Source organism: Anser anser, assembly GCF_964211835.1.
Source record: "Anser anser genome assembly, chromosome: 3".
In the NCBI taxonomy this organism is placed as follows: domain Eukaryota; kingdom Metazoa; phylum Chordata; class Aves; order Anseriformes; family Anatidae; genus Anser; species Anser anser.
The window spans coordinates 123,361,477-123,385,886 of NC_139722.1; the positions used below are offsets into that span (position 1 = coordinate 123,361,477).

At 39.3% G+C, this 24,410-nt stretch overlaps 1 protein-coding gene across 1 annotated transcript; it reads right to left on the reverse strand.

Moving 5' to 3' along the window:
* Positions 1 to 35: 35 nt before the first annotated feature.
* ACTR2 (actin related protein 2) lies at positions 36 to 24,376 on the reverse strand. Its single transcript, XM_083832026.1, has 9 exons — positions 24,172 to 24,376; positions 18,467 to 18,577; positions 12,787 to 13,002; positions 8,658 to 8,730; positions 6,665 to 6,801; positions 5,736 to 5,885; positions 4,891 to 5,036; positions 4,330 to 4,462; positions 36 to 3,100 (listed from the first exon to the last, which is right to left on the reverse strand). The coding sequence occupies exons 1-9, from the start codon at positions 24,217 to 24,219 to the stop codon at positions 2,930 to 2,932; spliced, it is 1,185 nt and encodes a 394-aa protein (XP_083688152.1). The 5' UTR covers positions 24,220 to 24,376; the 3' UTR covers positions 36 to 2,929.
* Positions 24,377 to 24,410: the final 34 nt, after the last annotated feature.

Below are 24,410 nucleotides of genomic sequence, written 5' to 3' on the forward strand. Positions count from 1 at the left end.
TGCGATTTCCCAAAGGAAACAAAGCAAACGTCATCTACTTTGAAAAAAATCTGATTTTATTTTTATATTGAAAAGACCTGTCAATTTAAATAGATGTTTATTTCCATTCATGGTCTCAACCAGTGTCGTGTGTTAACATATCGTTCAGAACTGTATAAAAAAGCCATTTGTGTTACATTGGTTAACATCCTAGAACACTGGGGTGGGGTGTGGGGAGGGTTTGAAGCAGCTTAACATTAAAAATAGGATGTTCCCAAAAAACTTACATTTGATGCAGCATCTTCTATTCTAATTTTATAGGAGCTGAAGCATATTGCAAATACAACTCAAGTTATTTGGTCTTCAAAAAAACCCATTAAAACCAGATTGCTTTCATAGCAATATTGAAGCTGTCAGCTGAGAGAACACACACATACACTCATGTGTGCAAACACACGCAGAGAACCACACTGAGCACAACTGGAACACCCCATTCAGTATGTGGATTACATATGCATGCATTCTTCTGAATCCATGATAGCTGTAATTTAAAATGCTTTTTCTTTTTTTTTTTTCCAATATATACATGGTTTCCATGGAAACCCAAGATACTGCATAATCGACTGACATTTATTACTCATGGTGCTGTGAAGTTCTCTCTTGTGAAAGGGCCAAATTCCAAATCCTTTACTCAAACATGCACATACCTAACCAAAGCCAATGAAGAGGGAGAATATGGTTTAGAAAAGGGGTGCAGGGTCAAGGTCTAGATTTGAAAAATCACGTGGCAGATTGTCATTCAAAAAAGGTTTTTAAGTAATTCTTTGGTTTATTTCCATGATTCTCAATGCTGTCCAAAGAGCCCAGAGACAGTCACATGAGAAACCATAGCTCTAAAGCAAGCCCACAGCATTTTTAAATCTCGTGTATTAGATGTTCAGAAGACTACAGGAATTCAGAATACCCCTTACATTCATGTCCCCAAAAATCTAGTAACTGCTTAAGTGCATGCACTGAGGCATGACCGGCATGCCTGTAAATTCATATTGTTCAAGTTAAGAGTAAATATAGCTGCAAAAAACCCCACCCACCTATAATTAAATGGTCATTACTAGCAATACTATAGTGACTGTCTTGTTATTAAAGAAATGCAGACATGGTTTCTGCCTGTTTGGCTCTCTTGGCCGAAAGGAAGCTGTCTGCTCGATTTAGAAAGAAAGCAAGTTTTAGGAATCCAAGGGAGTTTAGTATTTCCATGTTTCTGGGGTCAATTATTAATGTAAAGATGTAGACAAATGGCAAGTATGTGAAAGCACATCTTGTACATTCCAAGGTTTGGAAGTCAAAAGTAGATCTTAACTTCCTTATGCTTAAATGTTACGGTAGGCTTGGAAAACCAAGTAAGAAGTGATACAATATTTCCATGAAAAGCAAAGTAGAACTAGGTCTAACTGGCATTCATATGCAAGCAGCTTTTTGCTGTGTTTTACATAAGGCAGATTTTATTTGCAAAGATAGTTACTGGTCTGCTAGCAGGAAAAAATACAGGCAACTATACTCAGAGAAGATGGCTGATAATTACTAGTGACAACTTCTATTTTTCAGTACAACTCAGCTTTAATGTACTTTCTGGAAACAGCATTTTCATCACTGGTTTTCCACTTCCTTCCCCATCCCATGTTAAGTATCAAAACTCAAGACTGGTCAAAATGAATTGTGGATATTTACCAACCAACAGCATCTCCTATTCCAATGTTATTTTTAACTAGAACAAATATAGGTCATTCTTTATAACCTACTGCCAGTGGTTGTTTATAAACATCTACTTGCTGCAATAAACACTGGTCACTGAAATATTCATTTGCAATAACTACTTGGCACTAGGTTAATATACTTGTAAAGTTTAATAATAAAGTGCTTCCGATGTACATACAAGCACTTAAAACATCAGACTTTTAAAACTCAGTTTTGGGGGGCTTAATATCTATAATTACAGTTTTCACAAGCATTTCTGAAATCTCTTCAGAAGTTTAGAGGCTTCTGTCTCAGCACATCTAAGTTTCTCAACAATTACTGAATAGCTAATGTAACATTCTTGCTCCCTATGCTGAGATAACATGGTACCAAAATTTAGCTACAAAAAGAGAGGCATTTTTGGTCAGACTGACCCCCAGCTGTCCTTTAACAGAAAAGCAACACAGCTCAAACCTGTCTCCTCCCTCCAAAAAAAACAAAAACAAAAACAAAGACACCTAAGGCCACAAATTTACTTTTGCCAGAATATCCGGTGTTCCCTGGTTTGTGGCAACTGTGTACATGACCACTTAGAAAATACAGTATGAAAGCCCCATCACCTCTAAGGATTCTGATAAACCACCTCAGAAGCCAGTTTAGGCAGCAGTGCGTATGGAACCACATTACATTGAAACAGTGTTAAAGCCATTCCAGCTAGTTAAACTAGTTTCTAACTATGTTTAATCAAAATTCCTTACTGCAGGAAAGAAAAGTCTGAATGTAGAGAGAGGCAAAAAGATGCAAAGATAACCACCACAGCGACCCAATAGCAAAAGCTCCTGTTTAAAGGTTTTCTTATGCTAAAAAAGGCACACAACCCCTTGTGAACTAGAGACAAAAGCTAGCAGTACTACAGCAATAAACCCAGAAGAAAAAGCCTACCAGAATTACCCAATTGCCTACTGGGAAGGAACAATGAAGTAGACAGGCTGCTCTTGCTCTGTTTTGTTTGCAGGGAAGTGGTCAAATTTAATAGTCAAATTTAGCCACATTAAGAAATATTTAACAAAAGCTACCCCAAGAAACCAGAACAAAACCTGACCTTTGGGTCAAAGGCCAAAGACAGGCCTTTCCATAGCATGTAGCTGAGTGAGTTCAGAGATTGGCAATGAAAGAAAAAAAGCTTTAGACATGTGATGGGAACAAGCTTTGGGATTTATCGAACAGTCACACCAAGCTTCTCCAAAACACGCACTCCCTTTTCTTGGTATTCTTGTCGGGTCATCCAGAAGTTGTCTTTGTCTTTCATGATGTCTGCTAGAACCGCGCCACCCAAAAACACCATGTGCTTTCGACGAGGTGGATCTTCAATTCGGATCTTAAATTTCTAAGAAGAGAAAACAACTGTTACTAGGATTTTTGAAACAAAGCCTCTTGAAATAAAATTGTGTTTTCTACCAGAACAATGAAATGTAAATTGTTTAGTGAGAAAAACACGACCAAAAACCTGAAGTGCTAGCATAGGGCACTCTGTGAGCTTTCAGCTTGCGCAACCAAAGTAAAATAACTACTTTGCACTGGAAATTAGAGACAGCTATTGACACTTCCCCAAAATTATACCTTCGGTATATCCACAAAAAGCCCAGAAGTCAGAATACAAAATTAAAGACCACATTTTTACATTTCATGAACACGGAAAAGAGTGAAACACTTGCTAAGCTTTGATGGCTAAAATTATCAGAAGTTACCAGATCACAAAATATTTTAGAATTATACCAAGTTTTAGAAGGGCAGATGGAACAGATTCTAAATTTATACAATCTAGACCAGTTTATTTAATATTATCTTAAATTCTGTGATGTTCAAGCTCTAACTTCAAGAGCAAAAATGAGTACAGTCAAAGCTATGAGTGATTCTGTGATTCTATTCTGTGCAACTGAGTCATTCTAAATAGCTGCAGAAGATCTTTATAGAATACTGTATTAAGAACTGGGGAAGTTCAATTCAGCTTAACATTAGAAACTCCACTCAAAGGAATTTCTTTTGTAAATATCTCCTTTCTGAAAAGCACACAGCACTGCTGGCAGATAGAAGGCAACACTACCTCCAAAACACATTTGACTTTTGTCTGCTTATCACAGTAACCCATGAACAAGGAAAATTTATTCCACTTGAGGATGTGTGAACTCTGATCTCTAACTTTTTTTTTTGGGGGGGTGGGGGGGGTGAGCATTTCACCCACATTATATAGTATGAATCAAAACTTTTAAAAATAAAAATCACTTTTGCTCAGTGATGACTTTCTGAAACACAAATGCTCATTAGCATTGTTCAATTTATATTACGAGTTCTGCAGTAACATTTAACGGTACGTTTTACATTCAAACTAGCCCAAGACTTTAGGAATGACTTGCTGTTAGCATTGACTGGAAGTGGCTTTACGGCATGCCCTTGCATGCAAAACAGGGGTGTGAAGAACTGAGATGCACCAAGCTTTTGCAAGTTGTGTAGAGGGTGACCAGCAGCTTCAGTCATTTCTGACTACTTGGTTCCCTCTAGTGGGGATTCAGGATAAACCTCTGCCCCGCACAAATAAAGCAGTGACTCCTTACTTACCGAGAGTTTTTCCACATCTCCTTTCAGAACTCGTTCCAGGTAGAGCTGTTTAAGTTCCCGCTCCAGTCGTGAAGGCAGCCCGGGGTACATGGTGGACCCTCCAGACAGCACAATGTGCTTATAGAATTCAGACCTAACCAAGAAAACAGTCTTTCTAGTGTCATATCATATACTCTGTAGTACAAATAGGTACCTGTTTGTACATGGAAATAAATACAAATCTAAAACTGTCACTACACAAATATAAAGCCAACTTTTGCCTGAGTTTGGCATGCTTGCTCATGCTTTTCCAGACGTCCTGGAAAGCAGCAAAATAAAACAAAAAAAGCATTGCACTTCCAAAATGTAATCCTTGCTTGTTCATACCAAAATAGTCAGGCTTCCAGACAAGCCATTAAGCTTCAAAGAGTCATCTCAGACTGATCCCCAATCCCAGCATATATCCTCCCGCAGCAGTGTGCACATTAACATCTAAAGCTAAAGATGGCATTTCATTTGAATGCAGCTCTCGTGTTACCTCTGCACCCTGACACAGGAGTTTAAGTGTCCTCCTGCTCTTACCTGGTATCAATGTCAGCGGCCTGGATGGTGTTGAACAGCAGTTCAGCCACACCAACCCCCTCTACGTTGATTAAGTGAGGCTGGAAGAGAGCCTCTGGTGCCTCAAACCGTTCTCCACCAACTTTGATAATCCTGCCATCTGGGAGCTAGTGAAAGAAAACATCTTTCAGAAGAGTACATTTAGCCACTCAGATACAAAACAAAGCAAGAGGAAGTACCTACATTGTTACCTCATGTTTCAGAACAGGAAACTGCTGCTTATTGTCACCACTGCAAATGTCATTTAGTACTACTGAAATAAGCTACTAATTCTTCAATTCCTATGCAATTACAGAGATCAGGGACCAGACATATTGATACTGAAGTACCAAACACTGCCTTGCAATACAGCTCCTGATCTTCATTTAAAAGTTGATCTTACAGCAACAATAATGCTCCCCTGCAAGTTCTTTCCTCCTGTGTGTGATCACAGCAAGCGTCCCCTAAAAGGGAGTTTACCTGTCTTGTTACCAGGTAGGAGTCTCAAATGTGCCACAGCTAGACATATGAAGCTGAAACAGTTTGACATGTTAGACTAAGTCCCCCTTCTCTACAAGTTTTTGTACTGTAATATTCAAGTTTCAAGCACCTACAAGGACAAAAACCAGTACAAAGTTTTATGAAAATCCTGGGAATAAGGAATAAGCTTTTCAAAGTTTTCCCAGAACCAGGTATTGTGATTCTACAGACTCATGTCTGGGAAGTGAGCTACTACCAAGAAAAACTTGCAAGGAATCAAAATTAAAGGCTACCTAATTTTATACCTAAGAAATTTAGGACAAGAACAGTTGTCTCAGAACACTCACCGTGTAGGACTCCACTAGTACTGTGGTCTCTAATGCCAGTTTCTGCTCCTGTTCAATGTTGTATCCCACATAACATAGCTTTTCCTTGATCATGCGAACAGTCTCAAAATCAGCAGAATGGTTGAAAGCATACCCTCGCAGTAAAAGGAGCTAGAGTGAACAGATTAGAATTGCAGTAAATGTCCTGTTCTCGTTATCAGATGTGCACGCTCAAAAATTTATCTTTTCAAGTTTGACTCGCTTTCGTAACAGCAAACTTAGTATTAAATCAAGTCTGTCACAGCGTATCCATTAATAACAGAAATGAAAAAAACAGATGCAACATCACCGCAAGTTGGAAATTTTCTTTCTTCACAACTTTCAGTACAATTGTTAGAAAGGGAAGTGAAAGATAACCAAAATAGTTCTTATATTTAGGTCTTCATTTCAGAACACCACACTATTCCACTTAAATCATAGGATTTGTCAATGTAGAATATTGCTTATATTTTTTAAAACAAATAATCTATAAAACATACTGTCTGATTTAATAATTAGGTAAGAATCACTACATTTGCCACACCTAAAAAAAGGTCTTTCTGAAAATAGATGAGTAGAACTCGAATACAATTTTGTTTTCCTTTAACATATCAAGAAAACCAATTTTGATTTTTTTTTTCCTTTCCAAGTAAGGAATAAAGTCCCTTCCCTTCTTAGACTGCTACTAAAAAAAATAAGTGAAGTCTTTGAATAACATCAATCCTATCACATCATTTACATGAGGAAACAATATATATAGGCTGAATCAATACAAAGAATACTGGAGTTCTTTATGTAAGTAACATAAAAATGATGTAGGGAAAGCGTATAGTGGTTTCTTGCTATCGAGGAAACTTGAACCAGTGTGCCACAGATATCAGCCTCAACTTTAAAGATTCTTTTCAGCTTACCTTAATGAGGTACCTAGTGATATCCCTCCCAGCAATATCTAACCGTCTGGTGAGATGAGGGAGGGAGAAACCTTCATAAACTGGGCAAATATGAGTCACACCGTCTCCAGAGTCCACAACAACCCCAGTCAACAAACCTAGAGGAATGGGGGAGGTAGGGATGGGTGGAGAGAAAAAGTACAACTTTTATTAGCGCCTCCATAAATAGCGCAGAATAGTTTTATAATTGTAATCTTAACCTTGTAACTATCTTGAAACCACCTCTGCTCTCTCAAGTCATCATTCTGGGAAAAGTAATCACAATTTAAAATTCAGTTATTTCCATTCACCTCCATTTTAAACAGAAGATTTTGACAGTAACAATGCTTTCTATATATTTTTTTAAAGTATTGCCTTGACTCCTGCCTAGGTACTTACAGCTCTACCATTCACCATTTTATCCAGTGTTTTGACATCGTAAATTGCACTCTAATTAAAGAGAATATGTAATATCATTAAATGCTCGTTGGGTTACAAATTTCTCCTAAGATCCACCTATATATGTGCAACCTGATATTAACTTCTCAAATATGAGGAAACCTAGAGCTATTCATCCCACAAATTTATGTTATTAGAATTATTAGGAATATTAGAATTATTATTAATATTATTATTATTGATCGTGGCTGGTACTCAAAAACAAGACAATGGTTTCATAAGGTAGAGAGTATCTGGACCATACAGCACACATCTACATTTTTCCCCACAGGAACAGCATTAGGCTGAACCAGATCCACTTTCATACTCAAGAAATTAAATCCAGTGAAAAAAAAGTTTACCATAAAAGAATCATATATTAAGGTGCACAAAACTGAGACGTCATAACCATGTAAGAGCATGCAACTTAAACATATAGGATGCTTTAAAGGACAACTTTTAAGTTTTCAAAAGGAAGTATTCTATTTGTGTGCCACTTAGTATTTTTATTTTAGAAGGTCTTCAGCTTTCTTTTGGATGACAGTTCAGATTTCAGCTCAGATTTAGAGCTGAGTAGTATAGATTAGAGTGGAGTAATTGACCATTATACAGTAAAATACATGTACAATTACAACAGACTTTGAGACCATATTTGTAAGGCAGTTAAACAGACCTAAAACAAACCAAAAACAACAAAAAATATCCAGAAAAAAAAAGAGTAATGGTGCTGTCCGTTGGGACTACAATAACACACTTCACAACAAATAAAACTAAAATCCAGGTCTGCAAAAGTGGTTTGGGTTCAACTGCTTTTAATGACTTGTATGGCGGTTCCACCCTTCCAGTATCCTATCACTTTTGCTCTTGGAAACAAACTATGATGACATATTAATGAATCGGATGTTTATTTCCTGCCATGTGATGGTTAAGTACACCAAATGACCAGTAAACAGATGTGAGAAGTCATGCTATTAGAATTCATTTGCTTGAATATCCTAGATCATAGATGGATTGCAGCCAATGGCAGAATTTCTATTGAATTCAGTGAATCTGTAATTTTCTTCTCAAACTGACAATCATTTATTGTTGTTTATAGACAGAAGAATCAACATTTTCCTGAACTGAAAATAGTGCAAAGTCACCTAGTCAACTGCTTGAAATTCACTTGCAGTAATACTTTTCTTTATCAGAAAATCAAAAACATGTCATTAAAACTTGAAAGCATGCCAAAGGCTATATGACTACACCCTGAAACAATGATACCTTTGATAAACCAGGTTTTTGCATTTACAAGCATGTCTGCACAGTTTGTCCACAAAAATAATCTTTCAGTAGTTCCTCAAAACAAAAAGCAAACCCTTAAGATAGAATTCAGCTTGCTCACATCAGTGTTGAAATAAGCCCAAGACCCCTTAAAACCATATTAGAGCTACAGCTTAGCAATACAATTATAAGTTGTAAGTTAAATTAAGTTAAATAAGTTAAATAAGTAAGTTAAATAAGTTAAATTATAATATTTTAAGTTATCTTTGCCTACCTTGAGCATACAAAGTAAGGACAGCCTGAATGGCTACATATACCCCAGAAAACTGGTACGTCTCAAACATAACCTGCAAGATGAAGACAAAAATTAATGTCCAAATAAGGCAAGATTCTTAAAGGAGTTTTCATAGATGTTTGAAAACTTTCTATAATTCTACATTTTTTTCTAGTCAAAAACACCTTTCAAGAAATTTCATCACACTGATTCTATACAAACATTAGAAACCTACTTGCTCTGTGGCAGTAATTAGCACATTCAGTTCTATACCTTACCTGTCCATTCATTCAAGACAAGTCATATCAAGGAGCTAAAACATTTCATACCCTTCCAGCAACAAATGTGAATAGTTTCAAGAAATCCATACTCCAATTTCTGCATTTCTGCAACTAAGCCATTTTCTAAAGTGCTTAATGAGTGGGAGGAAGTACTTGTAGACCAGCCAACTACTTCATTACTGAAGTGTGACTTTGGAAGGAAATGTTTGTTAAAGATGGATGCTCTAAATCTAATGAGGTTCAGATTTTTCTCTTCTTCATATCCAGGTCAACAGTCTTCGTACAACTGCAGACTGCCAAACAAAGACCAAACAGACTCCCACTCATACCACTCTAGAATCAGAGCACTATCACAGATTGTTCTCTGCATCCGGGTCTTCCTCTTCCTTTCTTTAAAGTACAAGCGATGACAAACTTCTAAAATTCATTTTAGTACAAAACCCACTATAACTGAAAAAGTACAGTTAGAGCTACTCAGTCTCTCCTTGCAGAACTATGCAGGTTTGCAGAACTACTCATTAAAACATGAAAGGTAATTGCCTGTCTTGTAGGCTACGCTCCCCTAAACACTGTACAAGTTTCAGTGAAGAAACAGCCTAGGATTAAAGGATGTACAGTTCATAGGACCTTGTCAGCTTTATAAACAAAAAGAAGGCCAAGTAAACAAATTAAGCTGCACAGCAGTTTCCCCTCTCAAAACGCTTTACCAGGAAAAACCAATGAACTCTGATCATTTCAGCACACGCAAAGTTTTATTTTTGCTCCTCTGCAGCCTTCTGAGCACTTCTGCAACTTCTAGGATTAGAAACTGATTAAATCCCAAGCACTCCCACAGTTCAAGTAAAAGATATCTAAATATTTTTAAAGTAAAAAGCTGATGCCTGATGATTTTAGAATTCTGAACAATTTAAAGAAGTTATTGTTAGAGTAGCTTGATTTTAAATGGCTGGCCCATATCAAAACCCTGATCCTCGCAAAGTCATGTTAATTATTCCATAGCTATATCGAGCACAGAGCAGAACCCCTGGGAAGACTGATGCCTGTTTTCTGAGAACATTTACCACGAGCACGCCGTATAACAGAAGTCACACAGAGAGGAACAGAGGGGGCGAGCTGCAGAGCACCCTGCCATGAGAACACCAGGCTTTGGGTTCTCACAACCCCCCAAGCTGAACTGAGTGATACAAAAGGAAGTTTAATACAGTATCTAGATGCATTGGCTATGAACGAGCAACACATTGCTGGCTAGTAGCTTCTGTAATCACCACAATTTAACATATACGCAATACCTTCAGAAACGAGAAGCAGAAATGTCCACGAGAAAAGGAACAGTTGAAAGAAAGCAACTCAGAAAGAGATCCTGTTTGAGTTCTCAACATCTAAAAACAGTACTATTCCAAAGGATAAATCTCTCAAGCAAGCTGAGTGCTTAAAAAATGAAAAACCAATGTAGGAGAAATTTAAATTACCTTCATACAAGAATCTCAATATTCAAATTTCATTAGTTACTACCTTCACATGTTGTACTGCACTCTGAAAGTCACCCCAAAATCCTTTTGTATGTAGCCTACATGCAGGGCTTTGTGGTTTGCTATTCTTCTTTCCAGACACCTAGATCTATTCTGTTTGACTAGAAAAATGCATTGACACGGGGTATTTATGTTAATACACTGAAGATGTAAATACGGAGTAGCACATTCTCCTGAAAAATTCTTATTCTAGCAAGAGCAGCTTTTGGATTAGCTACTGATGTTCTAATTGGGTCCAGAAAGGAAGAACTAAAAAAGAGGGGAAAAAAAAAGAAAGAATACTGGATTGGAATTAGGAGAAGTGTCCATGCTAGAGCATCTCTACAGCTCCACAATACACCATGGAAGTCTGGCTGCTCCTGAGGGTACTACAGAACGAGAATGCAGCAGACAAACAGCAAACACCCAGTTAAGTTGAAGAGTAATCTGTGTCTTGTACATACTGTGAAAGAAACAGCACTTCTAAGATATGCATTTTACAATATACGGTCTTGTGAACATTTGCAGCTATTGCTACATAGCTGAGTTTGATGGAGGGATGGATGGGGTAAGGAAAGAGAATCAATGGAAATAGAATGAAATACAGCATATGGAATTATCTACCATCTTGATAGGGTCCAGATGACTAAGCTGTTCTTATAAAATGCTACTGCAATGTATCCAAAAAAAATGCACCGACATTTACTACAGGCTTTAGGAAAACCTTAATTCAGTTCTCTGCTTCATACTAGGCTAGCCTCCCTGGAAAGGAAGAGTCGTTGTCAAAAAGAAGTGTAAATAGGTTGCAATTAAGTATTCCTAGTTGTCATTATGCTGTGATCCATTAAAAACATTAATAGAAACATTGAACTCCTGTTTAACTCGAGTTTAAACTTATGTAAATGGGTTCTAGTTCTCCATAATCCTCTGGATGATGGTTAAGTATCTATGATCTCTGGAGCAGTTTTACAGAACAAATGGGGCAATACAAATGTTTTATGAAACTTCAGAACCCATAGAAGGCTTCTCAGTTTATGGTATAAAATTACTCAGCACCAGAATAATTAAAACCCAGACCACTGCGTCTAACAGAAAAACAAACAGGAACACTTGAAGGCAGCTGAACAGCAAAGAAGCCTGAACAGGAAATTCAACCATTCCTGCTGCATGGGGGCAACCCAGAATAATCCACTATGTTCATCGCACCACTGCTAACTGAGACACAACAGACGGTATTGCTAATGTTGGTTTATGTAGTACTTAGCTAACTGGTCCCTGATGTCCTTAAATGCTAGGAAGCCTTCAATTCAGAAACACTAAAATTGTACAGTTTGATTCGTCCACATAAGTTTTCCCAGCTTTGCTTTACTTAGCTGACTCCCGCGTCATTGAAACAGAAGTGCAAAAAATATTCTCTGCCACATTGCAGAAAGCATTGCTGCAACTGTGACAGCAAAGGGATTTTAAAGGCAGGGTCAGTGGGTAATGATAAAGATAAATTCTTACTGTACTAACTGAGTTGGGGAAAAAAACACATACAGCCTTTCATACTCACACTTCTGATAAATGGATAAGGTTTCAGACCTTTAGAATACATTTTTCCCGCCCTACCAGGTACTTATTTTTAACTGCAAATTTTAATAGATTTTTTGCTAAACCAAATACTTGCATTAATTGGAAATACATATGATGCTTGAGAAAAAAGCAAAAAACAGGAGAATAAATTTTTTGCTCTCCTAAAACACTACTGCTCTTCAAAACTGAGTCTTTGTCACACAGTACTAGAGCCAAGGTTTAGGTTCAGAGCAAGCTGAGGTCACTCAGTGCAGCACCGTGAGATCCAGGATCCAGCAACCCAGCTTTCCTTCTCAGAAGGCTTTCATTGATAATCCCTACTATTAATCAAAGACTAATTAATTGGTTGTCATCACACCTTTGTCTCAACTACTTCCAACAACACTGCTCCATCTGGCAAGCATCATCTTGTTCAAGCCTCAAATCTCTTCTGGCTTACAGAAGTCCAAATCATTTAAAGTAATTAACATTCATCCAATACCTAGCAATCAAAATATCTTAGACACCTGAATACAAACATGCATTTCCAACTCTGTGTTTTGTTGGTGATATGGCTTGAGACAAAAAGCTTGGTTATAATTTTTGGATGAGGTAGGATTGTTTGAATTTGACCACAGTAGCCTTTATGACCAAGACCGAGGAAAAGTTTCGGATAGAAAACAAAAGAACTGCTTTGCCTCAAACAGTTACTGGGTATTGTCAGATTAAAATCTTTTATCCATACTTCTATGACAGCACATATTAGTTTCTACTAGACAGACATACCTCCACAATCTTCTCTCTATTTTTAGTTGGGTTCATGGGAGGTTCTGTAAGTAGTATTTTACAATTTTTTGTGTCAATATTAAGTTTTTCTGGTCCAAACGTGTAATCCCAGAGGTGCTTCATATCATCCCAGTTCCGAACTATGCCGTTCTCCATTGGATAATTAACTTCCAGCATTGAGCGTAATTCACTTGCTTCATCACCAACCATGAGATCCTGTAAAGTTTTAATAAAGAGACAAGTCAGTGTTTGCAAAATTTTCTAAACAGCAACATCCTCAAAAAAGTAACTGAGCTGCTCCAGCCTGTGTCCAACTGTGTTCTTAAACACTGCCTGTATTTTAGAATCACTTTCAGGTACTTAGGAGAGAAGCAGAATACATTTCATGTAGTATTTAAATTTGGCTGTTACCCATCCCAAACCTTTTCCAAAATAAACTTTGTTAATTCCACTCTCCAATTAACCTTAAACACACATATGACGCCTGCTAAAGCTGGATACTACAAAGACCTTTATAAGCATAAAGGTTTCTCCACTGACAACTCCAAAATTCTTTTATCAAGTTCCCATTTCAAAAGGCCAAGATACAAAATGGCACATAAAGGTAGTAGGTGGGATTGGCAGAGTATTTTTCCATGCATGCTGCAAATTTCTGTGCATAATACCAAAAAAGGAATAATGAGTGGTACATAAGCATATAGAGCAGTAGCAAAAGCAAATAAGAGATTAGAAGTTCCACGCTATACATTAAAAGAAACAATGGTTTACATATTGCCTATGCCAGTAGGGTGTGAAGAAGAGAGGCATCTAAATATAAAATACAACCCAGACTGTTCCATGCCAGAAGTCCCAAGCCAAAAACCCCAGTAATGCATTCTTACACAAATGCAACCAACCAATGCATAGTTTGTACAGTCACCTCACACTAATGAAGCAACCTGTTTATTAAAGTTAGTTATGCAAACGTTGCACATTCAGATTAGTAGCAATGTATCTTCTCCTTTCCCACGTATTTCCCAAAGTATGTCCAATATAACATTATCTTTGTTCCCTGTCATAACCCATACTTTCCTAAAGAAGCCTTAACTGAATTGCTCATATCTAGCCTCTAAGAACATACTTCTAGAGCACTGCTCCCATGCTATACTATATTCTTTTCATTGCAAAAAAATCATCTGCCTCATACAAAAATATGCCACTACAGTTTGCAGTTACTGTGGCACAGAGAACTCTGAAGCAAAGGTTATTCAGTCACTGTTCAATGCCATGGAAAAAAAACACAAGATGCACAATGAAAAATCCAGCGTCAGGATTATAATGCCTTTTTTAGAAGCAACTTAAGCAGCTACCGGTGACCATTAAAAAGGAAGTTCATTGAAAATAATTTAAAACGAACCATTCTTCTTCCACATCTTCTCCCTGACAAGGCATTTTATTTGTTTTCCCTTGCACAGCGGATCACACTTCAGTTATCTTGACTATACAGAAGACAGAAGTCAAGGCTTTAATATTTAAATCAAATGTACTTCAGTGAAAACACGCTATGAAAACTCCACCAGGTACCACATTACTCCTGAGAATTTAAGACAACAGAAACCCCACCAGTTGGAAGAATCAGAAGCCTTTTTTTATGCACTGCTCTTTGAGGCTTAATGCTCCTGAACAGGACGTAGCCCGGGAAAAGACACTACTCAAATATGCAATCAAAGTCACACAAAACTTTCACGTCTTGTTAAAACAAAGCTAAAGGGTAGAACAAGAGCATACTAACAAACAACATGCACACTTAGTAGGATCAAGAAGGACAGTACAACTGTAGTTGCAGAGAGAAACCAGCGTCATAACTTTCAATGTTTCCACCACTTTGGTGCTCAATATTTGTCTAACTGAAATCTGAGGCTTTTTTCAAGCCTTTGGTTAAAAGTTAAATAAAGCAATTTCTACTGTTAGAGGTACTGAGCTCAGATTGCCCTTAAAGTGTTATTCTTGTACCTTGCAAAACTACAGGCTATGTAACATTTAGAAGCAATACATAAAATATTCTCATTAATTAGTTGCTAGTAAACCAAAGCAATGAACGACGTCCAAAATAAGTATGTATTCCAATGTAAGATGTAGAGCAAGACAAAACAACGAATAACATCAAAAAATAGCATAAGAGCTACTAGGTCCCATCAAGCAAAAATGGTAAACAAGCAGCACAGGGGCACCTCACTTACCATCTTTTTGTTATTCTACTTCAACGGATCAAGAAAGGTGAAGAAAGAAGGTAGAAGCAAGAAAGTCAGAAAAGGCCTAAATGAAATTCTCAAATTATTTTAAGTATACAGCAGAAATAAGCTGAAAAGAGGTGCAGGTACAGCTGGAAATTATCTGAGTTAGTGTAGTTACGGCCAAGCTAACATTCTCAGGATCTCAGATTAAAATTATCTCTTTAAAGAAAGCTATTGCTACAAGTCATTGGCATGTCGTGTTTATGCATCTGACGTAGCAAACAAGATCTGCATCTTTCTCATAAATAGGACACTGTGCATAAATATTCTGTAACACTGGAATTTTACCCTGGACAAAATGTTTATCTGAACTATACAAGACTGCACAAAGCATCTGACCGTAACTAGCTCTGGCAAACGCTAAATTTAGATCGCTTTAAATATTCTGCTTTAAATACCCAAGAATTGAAAACAATAATAAAAAAAAATCACCTATAAGCAGACTAATCTGTTCAGATATTATGGAACCAATATCCAGGGGAAATAAAATCAAGAGATATTTAAATTATGGTAGCTACTTTCAGAACTGAAATAAGCAATCACAACATGCAGTAAGAGCAGGGTTTGAAAGCTCTTCCCTATAGCAAGCTATGGAGGCAGGAAGATAGGAAAATTAAAGCCACTGAGAAGCACTCTAAAATATTTAAAGCGTATATGTACAAACATTGTCCAAAATTATACTAAGGCCATTTTCATGACTAATGAGATTTTTCCTCCTTCAATTAAATTTACATCAAGTCACCTGAAATGTCAGAAGCCATAAGATAACTATCAGCACCATTAAGGCAAACCTACTTATTCTGCAAATTGTGTCAGAGGAAAAGTGCTTAGAGTTTCTGGCAGCTCCCTTTACACAGGCAGCACCAAACAGGCTGGTCAGAGCACGGCCCTCTTCCTCGCTTCAAACCCGGAGAAAGACAGACCATCTCCAGGCTGTCTCTGGCAAAAACTAAGCACAACTGCACACATGGACTATGGCTCAACAGGTCCCCTGAGTCTGATCTGCCCTAAAATCCTGTCTTAAGTGGTCAAAGCTACACGACAGTCCTGCCTTCCTAAGGTTATTAACTCCCAGTACCCGCTTCAAGGATTGCTAAATCAGTTAAAACTAGAGAGCAGTATCTATGCTTCTGTTTTTTAGACTAGACGTTGCAATTTTCAGCAAAATAATCCCAGTAATAACTGACCTTTTGTGTTTATGCCCTGAACTGAGGGGTAGGAGAAAAAATGCATTGCCATAAGCAGCCCTGACTGCTACTCACCCTCAAAAAAATTTCACCTCGATGTGAAATGAGAATCCAGAAGGAGAACACGGACAAAGCAACGTGAAATTGGCAACTCAACAGATGGACAACAACCACTGTTCTGATCAGCTTCCAGACTTTCCACAGCATTTCTGAATTTCACAGGAATGACAGCTTTTCTGAATACTTTTCAAAAGTTAAGCAGCTAATCTTGACAGCTTCCCTTACTCGGCTTTAAACTTGCACCATAAGAACTTGAAGTGAATGGCTAGAATTAAGTTTTGGCACAAAATTCATCTGCTAAAATACATTTTAAGAAATCTGCAAGAATCTCACTAAGGAAAGTGGTACATACACCTAACAAGTCATCCTACCGGCATATCCAAAGTACCTGCAGCATGGATTTCTTCTCCTGATACAAAATTTTCTTAAGAAAGAATGACAAGCTATTATAGAGAGATGGTATAAAACAGCTAGGAAGAATGAAGACACACATTACGCTCTCTAAAATACACCCGTGTGATCCACGCTCAAGTAGACAAGGGACAATGCATGAAAAATTGTAGTTTATTGGTTCTTTTGCAACTATCTCATAACAATTACCCACTTTTACCACCTATTTTTCTAATTCAACACTGATATCTGTAATGATATTAATCTAAGTTATCAGATAGTCAGGACACCAAAACTGGCAGGACAGGCTTTATCGGATCAGCTGGAAGGAAAATATGACTTCATCGATATGATTTTGTACCAGAGAAATTTTTTTGGACTTAAGACTTGTTAATTTCTATATATAGATACATATATAAAAGCAGTTTGGGAAGGTAGCTGACATCTTCTGTTCTCTTAAAGTACTAGTACTGCTTTCTGCTGATACTAGGCAGCAGCAGCAATCAGATAAACTAAGTTCTCCTTGTCACCCGCAGGGGTCTGAAAATAAGGAACAAGGCTGGACAGAATTTTTTCCCCCCTTTACTAAGCCATTACTCAGAAGCAACGTGGAAAGCAAAAATGAAAGCTTGTGCATGTGCGGTTCTACTTGATCTTCACTGGTTTAAATGGGGGTTTCTACAGTTCTGCATCCTCTTCTGCTTCTCCCTCAAGTTTCTGCTTCTTCTGCTTTACCATCAAACTAGAGCTTTCACAATTGTCTTATGAGGCAGTCAAAACTTTACCTGACAAAGAAATTACTCTTTTTCAGCTGGGTCAGGTCTCTAAAGTGGCTCACCACATGACTGCACAAGCAGTATGGCCAGCACAAGGTGAGAATGTGTGGCTAGAAGCAAGAAAAGAGGGTGTAGGCACAGCAGGACCAAGACGTTTCCTGAAGTCTGTATTGCAGAAGCAATTACTAACATTTGAAGCGTTTCTCTGTAATTACAAAAGAAAAGTGAGAAATAATGGCTCCTCAAACTTAAGAGGAAGATTTAGGAGCAGTGGTTCTCCACTATTCCAAGCCTGGAATAACGCCCAAAGTAGTAGCCTGAACACAGCCTCTGTCTCTACCTGGTGGTACATTACTTCTATCAACAACAAAAAGAAAACAAAAGCAATAGAAACAATGAAACGCAAACACAACCGAGGTTAAACACCTCATACAAGATCACAGATGATCACAGCAGAAAGCAAAGTGTACAGAAAGACCTGGAAGCTTCATCAGTTCGTTCATAATCTTACAGTACATTTCGGTAACAAGTATCAACCGTTTCTGTCTGATATCATAGAATCATAAAATGGTTTGGGTTAGAAGGGACCTTAAAGATCACCCAAGTTCCAACACCCACCCCACCCCCCCATGGGCAGAGACACCTTCCACTAGCCCAGGTCGCTCAAAGCCCCACCCAGCCCGGGGGATTTCTGCCTTCTAATCTTGCAATCATTTAGATATTGGCATTTGAAGTCCCTTTTTGCCCAGAACTACCTGAGCCCTACCTGCTGCCTCCTCAACTGTACTAGCTGAAGGCCTCCAAAAAACTTTACACTATCCTCTTGATTACTTTGTAATACCTGATGGGCTAAAACCCAACACAGAAATTAATCAAGAGATACTGAAACAGCACAAACGAGAATACAGGAATAACCATTTTCAAACATTATGTAAGTAATATGTAGGGCACCTGTTAACTTATCTGTTAAACAAATAATAATAAAAAGAATTACCTTGATTTCAATGTTTCCCACTTTAGCAGTTGATCTTATAATAGGTCTTCCAACCAAAGCTGGAAAAATGTGCTCTGGAAAATTTGAGCCTGCATAGCCACATTTCACAAACTGAAAAGAAAAACAATTTTATTAGAGCATGCATTACTTTATTAATAGAAACCTGTCTGGGGGCAAAAAAAAAAAATAAAGCCTCGGGTTTAAGAGCACGTGCCCATATAGGATTTATGTTTTCACATCACTTCTACAGATCTACACATCTGAAATGTTTAATAGAGAATTAAAGTATCTTCCAAAATGTTTTCTAAAGCAGATTGTTGGAAACATTACTAAAATGACTAAGTACACTGAGAGGTATAAAAGAGTCTAGTGTTCAAATCTGGATTTCCTGCCACTCTATAGCAAACTCTCCAGCAAACTGAAACTTACCATTCTCTAATGGAGGACCTTATAATAGCACCCAATGAGACCCAATTAACTTGCCTTTCCAATTAGCACAAAGATCAGCGTAATAAATTACATGTTGGAAAACACAACACCTTGTGAACTCATGTGTTACGCTGCAATAAAAAGGGTTCTTCTGGGAACCAGCAGAGATGCTTTGTGCAATTCAGAGTTTTCTCGAGAGTTTTGAAACTTTCAAGATATATTTTAAGGAAAAAATAAAAAAAGTTTGCAGTAAACACTTCTAAAACGTACAGGACAGAGGTGAAGTCTCAGCTGATGGTAGCTCATACTGACCAGGTTACCCTGAGGACGTGCTTGTTCCTCAAATACGTACAAAAAGAAGTTTTACACTGCTAGGTCCAAAGATGTAGTGTATATGCTAAGAAAACATTAGGGATTAATTGAGCATAAAAAAGCGTACAGTGACTGTATACATAGTCACTAGGGGAAGCTCAGTTGTAAAACAAGAACTTCAGAGTGCACCAACAAGAAGTTACAAGTTTAGCTAACTGTGATCAGCAAGTTAAGCTCTTCAGCTATCCTGCTCTGATGCCTATTGCAGTTCACATGGAGCAGGCATCCCTGTTTCCGGTGCACGTTTTATTTACTGTGCTGTAACAACATGACAGAACAAAATCCCGCAGTTCCGAGCCAAACATTAAGCATTTTCACCTACAAAATTACCACACCATCTATGTGTAAGAGAGCATCACAGGATGGAAGGAACCTTGGGAGCTCTCTGGTCCGGCCCTGGGCTCAACCCAGGCAGCACTGAACTCAGACCACGCTGCTCAGGGCTTTGTCCAGCTGGGTCCTGGAATCCTCCAAAGACAGAAAATTCACAGCCTCCTTGGGTCCCTGTCCCGAAGCTTAGTTATCCGCTTCAGGTTGTATTAAAGCCATCTGCTAGAATTTCCAAAACGTTCGCTGCTTTCTGAAGTGAGGGCTGAAGGTTGCCGCTGAAAAAATGATCACTGCAAAGAGTACAGCTCATTACAGCCAAGGGGAATCCTGTCGTTACAGGTAACTCTAACATGAAAAGTCACTTGCTGTTGTTGCTCTGAATTATTTGTCTTACTGAAGGACAAATGGCACCTGTTTCGGAAAGACATTTATCAAGCCAGTTCTGGAAAGAGCCAAGAAACATTTCAGTTAAACTGGAGCTACTAAAGGTGGGGAGGGAATTCTTTGCTTTTGTGCCCCTCATTTTTCACCCGCTCAGCACTTGCTCTCTCCATAGGCAGAACTGTTTTAAATACCTAAAGAACGACACTCCGTATAAAACTCATTTCACTCAGTCGACTTCAATCCATGTTCTCCAAAAAGGCAACTACTTATCGACTCCCTGACTTACGTTAAGGCCCAAAGTACCTAGGAGTTACACAGATCTTATCTGTGTATTCAGGAATGCAGCGCTGCTATGGGAAAGCAAAGAGTAGCCACAAGCATTTTTGGATCACACTACCTGAACACGCCACAAGTCTTTACCAGAAGTTTTACACCACAGGAAACATTTGAGACATTTTGAAGGACTGAGCTGAGTGCAAATAAAGGTGTACAGATTCTTAAAAAAAAAAAAGAAACACACACACCCCTTCCTTTCAGACTTACTGCTTTCGGTCATGCAATTTTAGTTACTACTACAAGGTTTAGGTGTGCTTGTTACAGACTAGAATTTGTTTGTGCAGCAGAGCCTGGTCAAGCTCAAATGAAGTTCTACAAAACAGCCTAATCCCATCCTCTAGCTTAAGGTTTCATAAACTAATCTGAGTATAGCCATAAACACCTAAACCTTTGCACCCATGCAGCTGTTAACTGTTTTTCCTCTTTTTTTCCCCCCCAGAATGAAGTAACTTCCCTACCAGTCACCAGCAACTGCGTTGGTGAACAGAAGTAACAGAACCAGTACCACCTTTGCAACTCAAGCCATCAGAGCACCCCTCAAGGAGCTTCAAGACGCCCACCTGCAGCTTCTGCTGGCTGGGCAAATAAACCCTGAGGTTTATACAGCAGCTGCGATGCACAACCAAAGTAAGTGCAAGTTGATTAACCTTAAAAGTACCTCTGGTGACCATACACAACTACACTGAGCTAGAAAACGCTGACCTACAGAAACACTGTTCTAAATTCTTACTATCTGAACGGTAATTTTAACTTCCAGCCCCTTTCTATGCTAAACCCTCAAGGCCTTGAGGCACCTTCCCAGGATGCTGCATAATAGTAGGATATTGGCAATTAACAAATCCCACAACAAGATTTAGTCTATGCAACATAAAATGAGTAAGGCTAAGCTTAGACTTCTACTAACTCCTCCCTACCTCTTTCAGGTTGAAACTGAGAGTCTTAAAATGACATTTTTACAAAGCCTGATAAGCTCTACATAGAGTTTACCAAATGGAAGGGGCAAAATTTTCCCTCTCTCTTCCTCCCCTTCAATTTTTTCTCCCCTCCCCAGGCTACATGAATATTTAGTGAAGATGAGAACAAGGCAGCCTTGTACGTCAGCATCCCCATCAATGAGAGCATTCTCAGTGTAGTATTCTGCCTGTCATGACACTGAATATTCAGCTGGTTCAGTAGGTTGTTGATGACGTAACGTTAGATGCTATGGCTGAAGAACCAGACTTGACAAAAGTACCGAGAGATAACTGACAGGTAAAGGCATCTTAGAAACAAAACTGTATTCATATCATAGATCCTGGACTGTTTTGGATTTTTGAAGGAGAGTAAGAAACATAAGACACTTTTCTCTCCCTTACAAAAGATCCTCCAAAATACTTAATTAAACATTATTAAATTGTTCGGAATATAATCACCTCCTCTTTTCTGGTGCCAGACATTAAATGCTCACTGCTCTTTCCACCCTCAGTTTGAAACCCTCCATTGAAATTTAAGTACAGTGCACTTATTCCTCTGCTACACATTATTTGCACACCCCTTGGAACAATTATCAAATAATTTCAGGACAATGCTTAGTATACACCACGGCTCTAACAATAACATCACCACTCAATGAATTTATGCAGCATGGCAAGGAAGCCAAGAGTTCAACATCATTCATTTTTTGCAAGTGTTTGCTATACATTCAAAATGTTTTAAGAATAGCTGCTTCGTTTGCCTGTCTGCAAGACCACGTATGTAAAAGATTTTACCATATATAGTTTCTTCTCCATTGCACTGTGGTTTATACTGACTCTTTCACTTCCTACTGAGTCATCAAACAGTAAGAACTTGTACGTATAAGTATTCTTTCGAACTAAAAGAATGAGGAAGCTCACAAACGTGTCACGTGACAAGTTCTACAATGAATATTGATATTCTCATTAGATATCTGTGTTTGAGTCTTTCTATTGATGCAGTTCTCAAGCAAAACCCCTAAATACTATCAGAAAAAGTTTACAGGCCACTAAGTGTCTTATCGCTTGTCCTGTAACAAAAAGAACACCCACTTCTAATGCTTTGGCACTTAAGATGCCATTGCCAGCCTCTCTCCTACACGTGTTGCAAGAACTTCCTTCTAGACACCTCTTCCTCAAAGCAGCGAGATACATTTAAAGTCATATTTCAGCATAAAAAGAACTTTTCAAAGACAAGTCTATGTTAAAAATAGAACACAGAAAACTCAGGTGTAGTTTTAACGTAATATTTTTGGCACTTAATTTTAATCACGGCATATCACAGTGTATCAGAAATCCTTTTGATATAAAGCAGTTCTTCTTGGTCACACAGAAAAATGGCTATTGCAAGAACAGTGTTTGGACAATACAGGACAAACTTCATTTTCTCAATACAGCTGAGGTTTCAAAGATTTACTGATCTGAAGAACAGAATTTTCTCCTAGTTTAATTCTCCCAATTTGACCTAAATATTTCTAGTTGACTGATTTAACAATAATTATACCCTGATACTTTGTTCTTGCACGCAGCTATCTCTGTGGCCAGGGTATGTCCACATGTGTGCGGTTCTGCTTGGAGGCAAAACACAACCCAAAGCAACAGAAGCTGAAGTGACACAGGCCCCTCCTCTTTGGCACCCTCGCAGCAGCACAAAGGTATCTTACACTGTTGTAGTTATTTATATCCATCTGCTACAGTTCAGAGAGGGAAAAATGCATTGTCTGCCTCTTGATTTAAAAATGGAGGCAGAGCTGTTAGACTGTATAAAGCCTGCGTTCTGAACTTCCCTTGGGAAATGGTGTAAAAATAATTGCCTCTACCCCTGGCTCATACCTTCCTGAGACTGGCTACACTACAGAGCTGCTGTCACTAGCTATACCCAAAACATTTTTTGTGATTTACTGCTATTTAAAGGGTACTCCTAAAGAATGAAGTCCTAAAATTTTCTTTGGATATGGGCCTCTCGGAATCAAGCCTGACAAAAAGAGCATTAAAACTTAAAAAAAAAAATCCACCAGCTTCCACGTTCATTTGTAAAAGGAAAATGTCTTATTTTTCTTTCCTTTTTCTAACTGATACTGCAAAAAGTGCCCAGAGGCTCTGGACCTCAGTCCCGTTAAGGATAATTTTTCCTAGAAGGGGAAACATGAGAAGGCATCGGAGCTGTCAAACCCTGTCAGCTGCCTGGTTCTTCTTTCCAAAGCAGTCCAACCATTTCGGATGCTAACTGCAAACCGTAAATCAGGAGGCCGAATCCTTAACATCATCATCCTTTGTCTCAACTATTCCATCCTGGGTTTTAAATATTTTTTTTCTCCTTTATTCTAAGCGTCTGTTAAACATATATCCCGCCATCCCGGGGATGTTAGCGTGCCCTCGGCGTTGTTAGTGTAACAGACACCGTTTCTTTCCCCGGGGGGAACCTTGACCGATGAACAAAGCTCCCGAGGGGGATCTCCACGCCCAGCACCTTATCGCCTGCCTTTAAAATGGTACCTCCCGCACTTCCTGCCGAGGCGCCCCGCAGCCTGACAAAAGGCCGGCTTTCTGCTGCCACCCAGGGAGGTGATGGGGAGCCGAGAACCCCCCCCGGGCCCTCCCGGTTACCGGCGCCGATCCGGCGGCTCTGCAGCCCCCGCAGCCCCGCGGCCCATTCATTCCCACCCCGTCCCCTCCCGAGGGCAGGCCCCGCGCTCGGCCTCCGAAGCCCTACGGGGGCCGGGCAGGCCGGGCGCGGCCACCGGGCGGACCGGCAGCGAGCGGGGCCGGCGCCCTTCTCCTTCCTCCTCCTCCTCCTCCTTCCCTTCCCACCCGACCTCCGGCGGCTCTCCCGCTGCCGGTGCCGCCGCCGCCGCCACTCACCCCGGTGCCGTTGTCGCACACCACCACCTTCCTGCCCAGCGTGTCCATCCCTGCGCCGCCGCCGCCGGCCCAACCGCCGCCCAACCGCCGCCCAACGGCCGCCCCGCTACCGGCACCGGGACCCCCCCCGCCGCCCCCGCCGCGCACGCCGGAAGCCGTCAGCGCCCCGCCGCCGCCCAATCACGCGCCCACGGCCCCGCCTCCCCGCGCCCCGGGAGCGCCGCCCTCCCCCCGGTTGC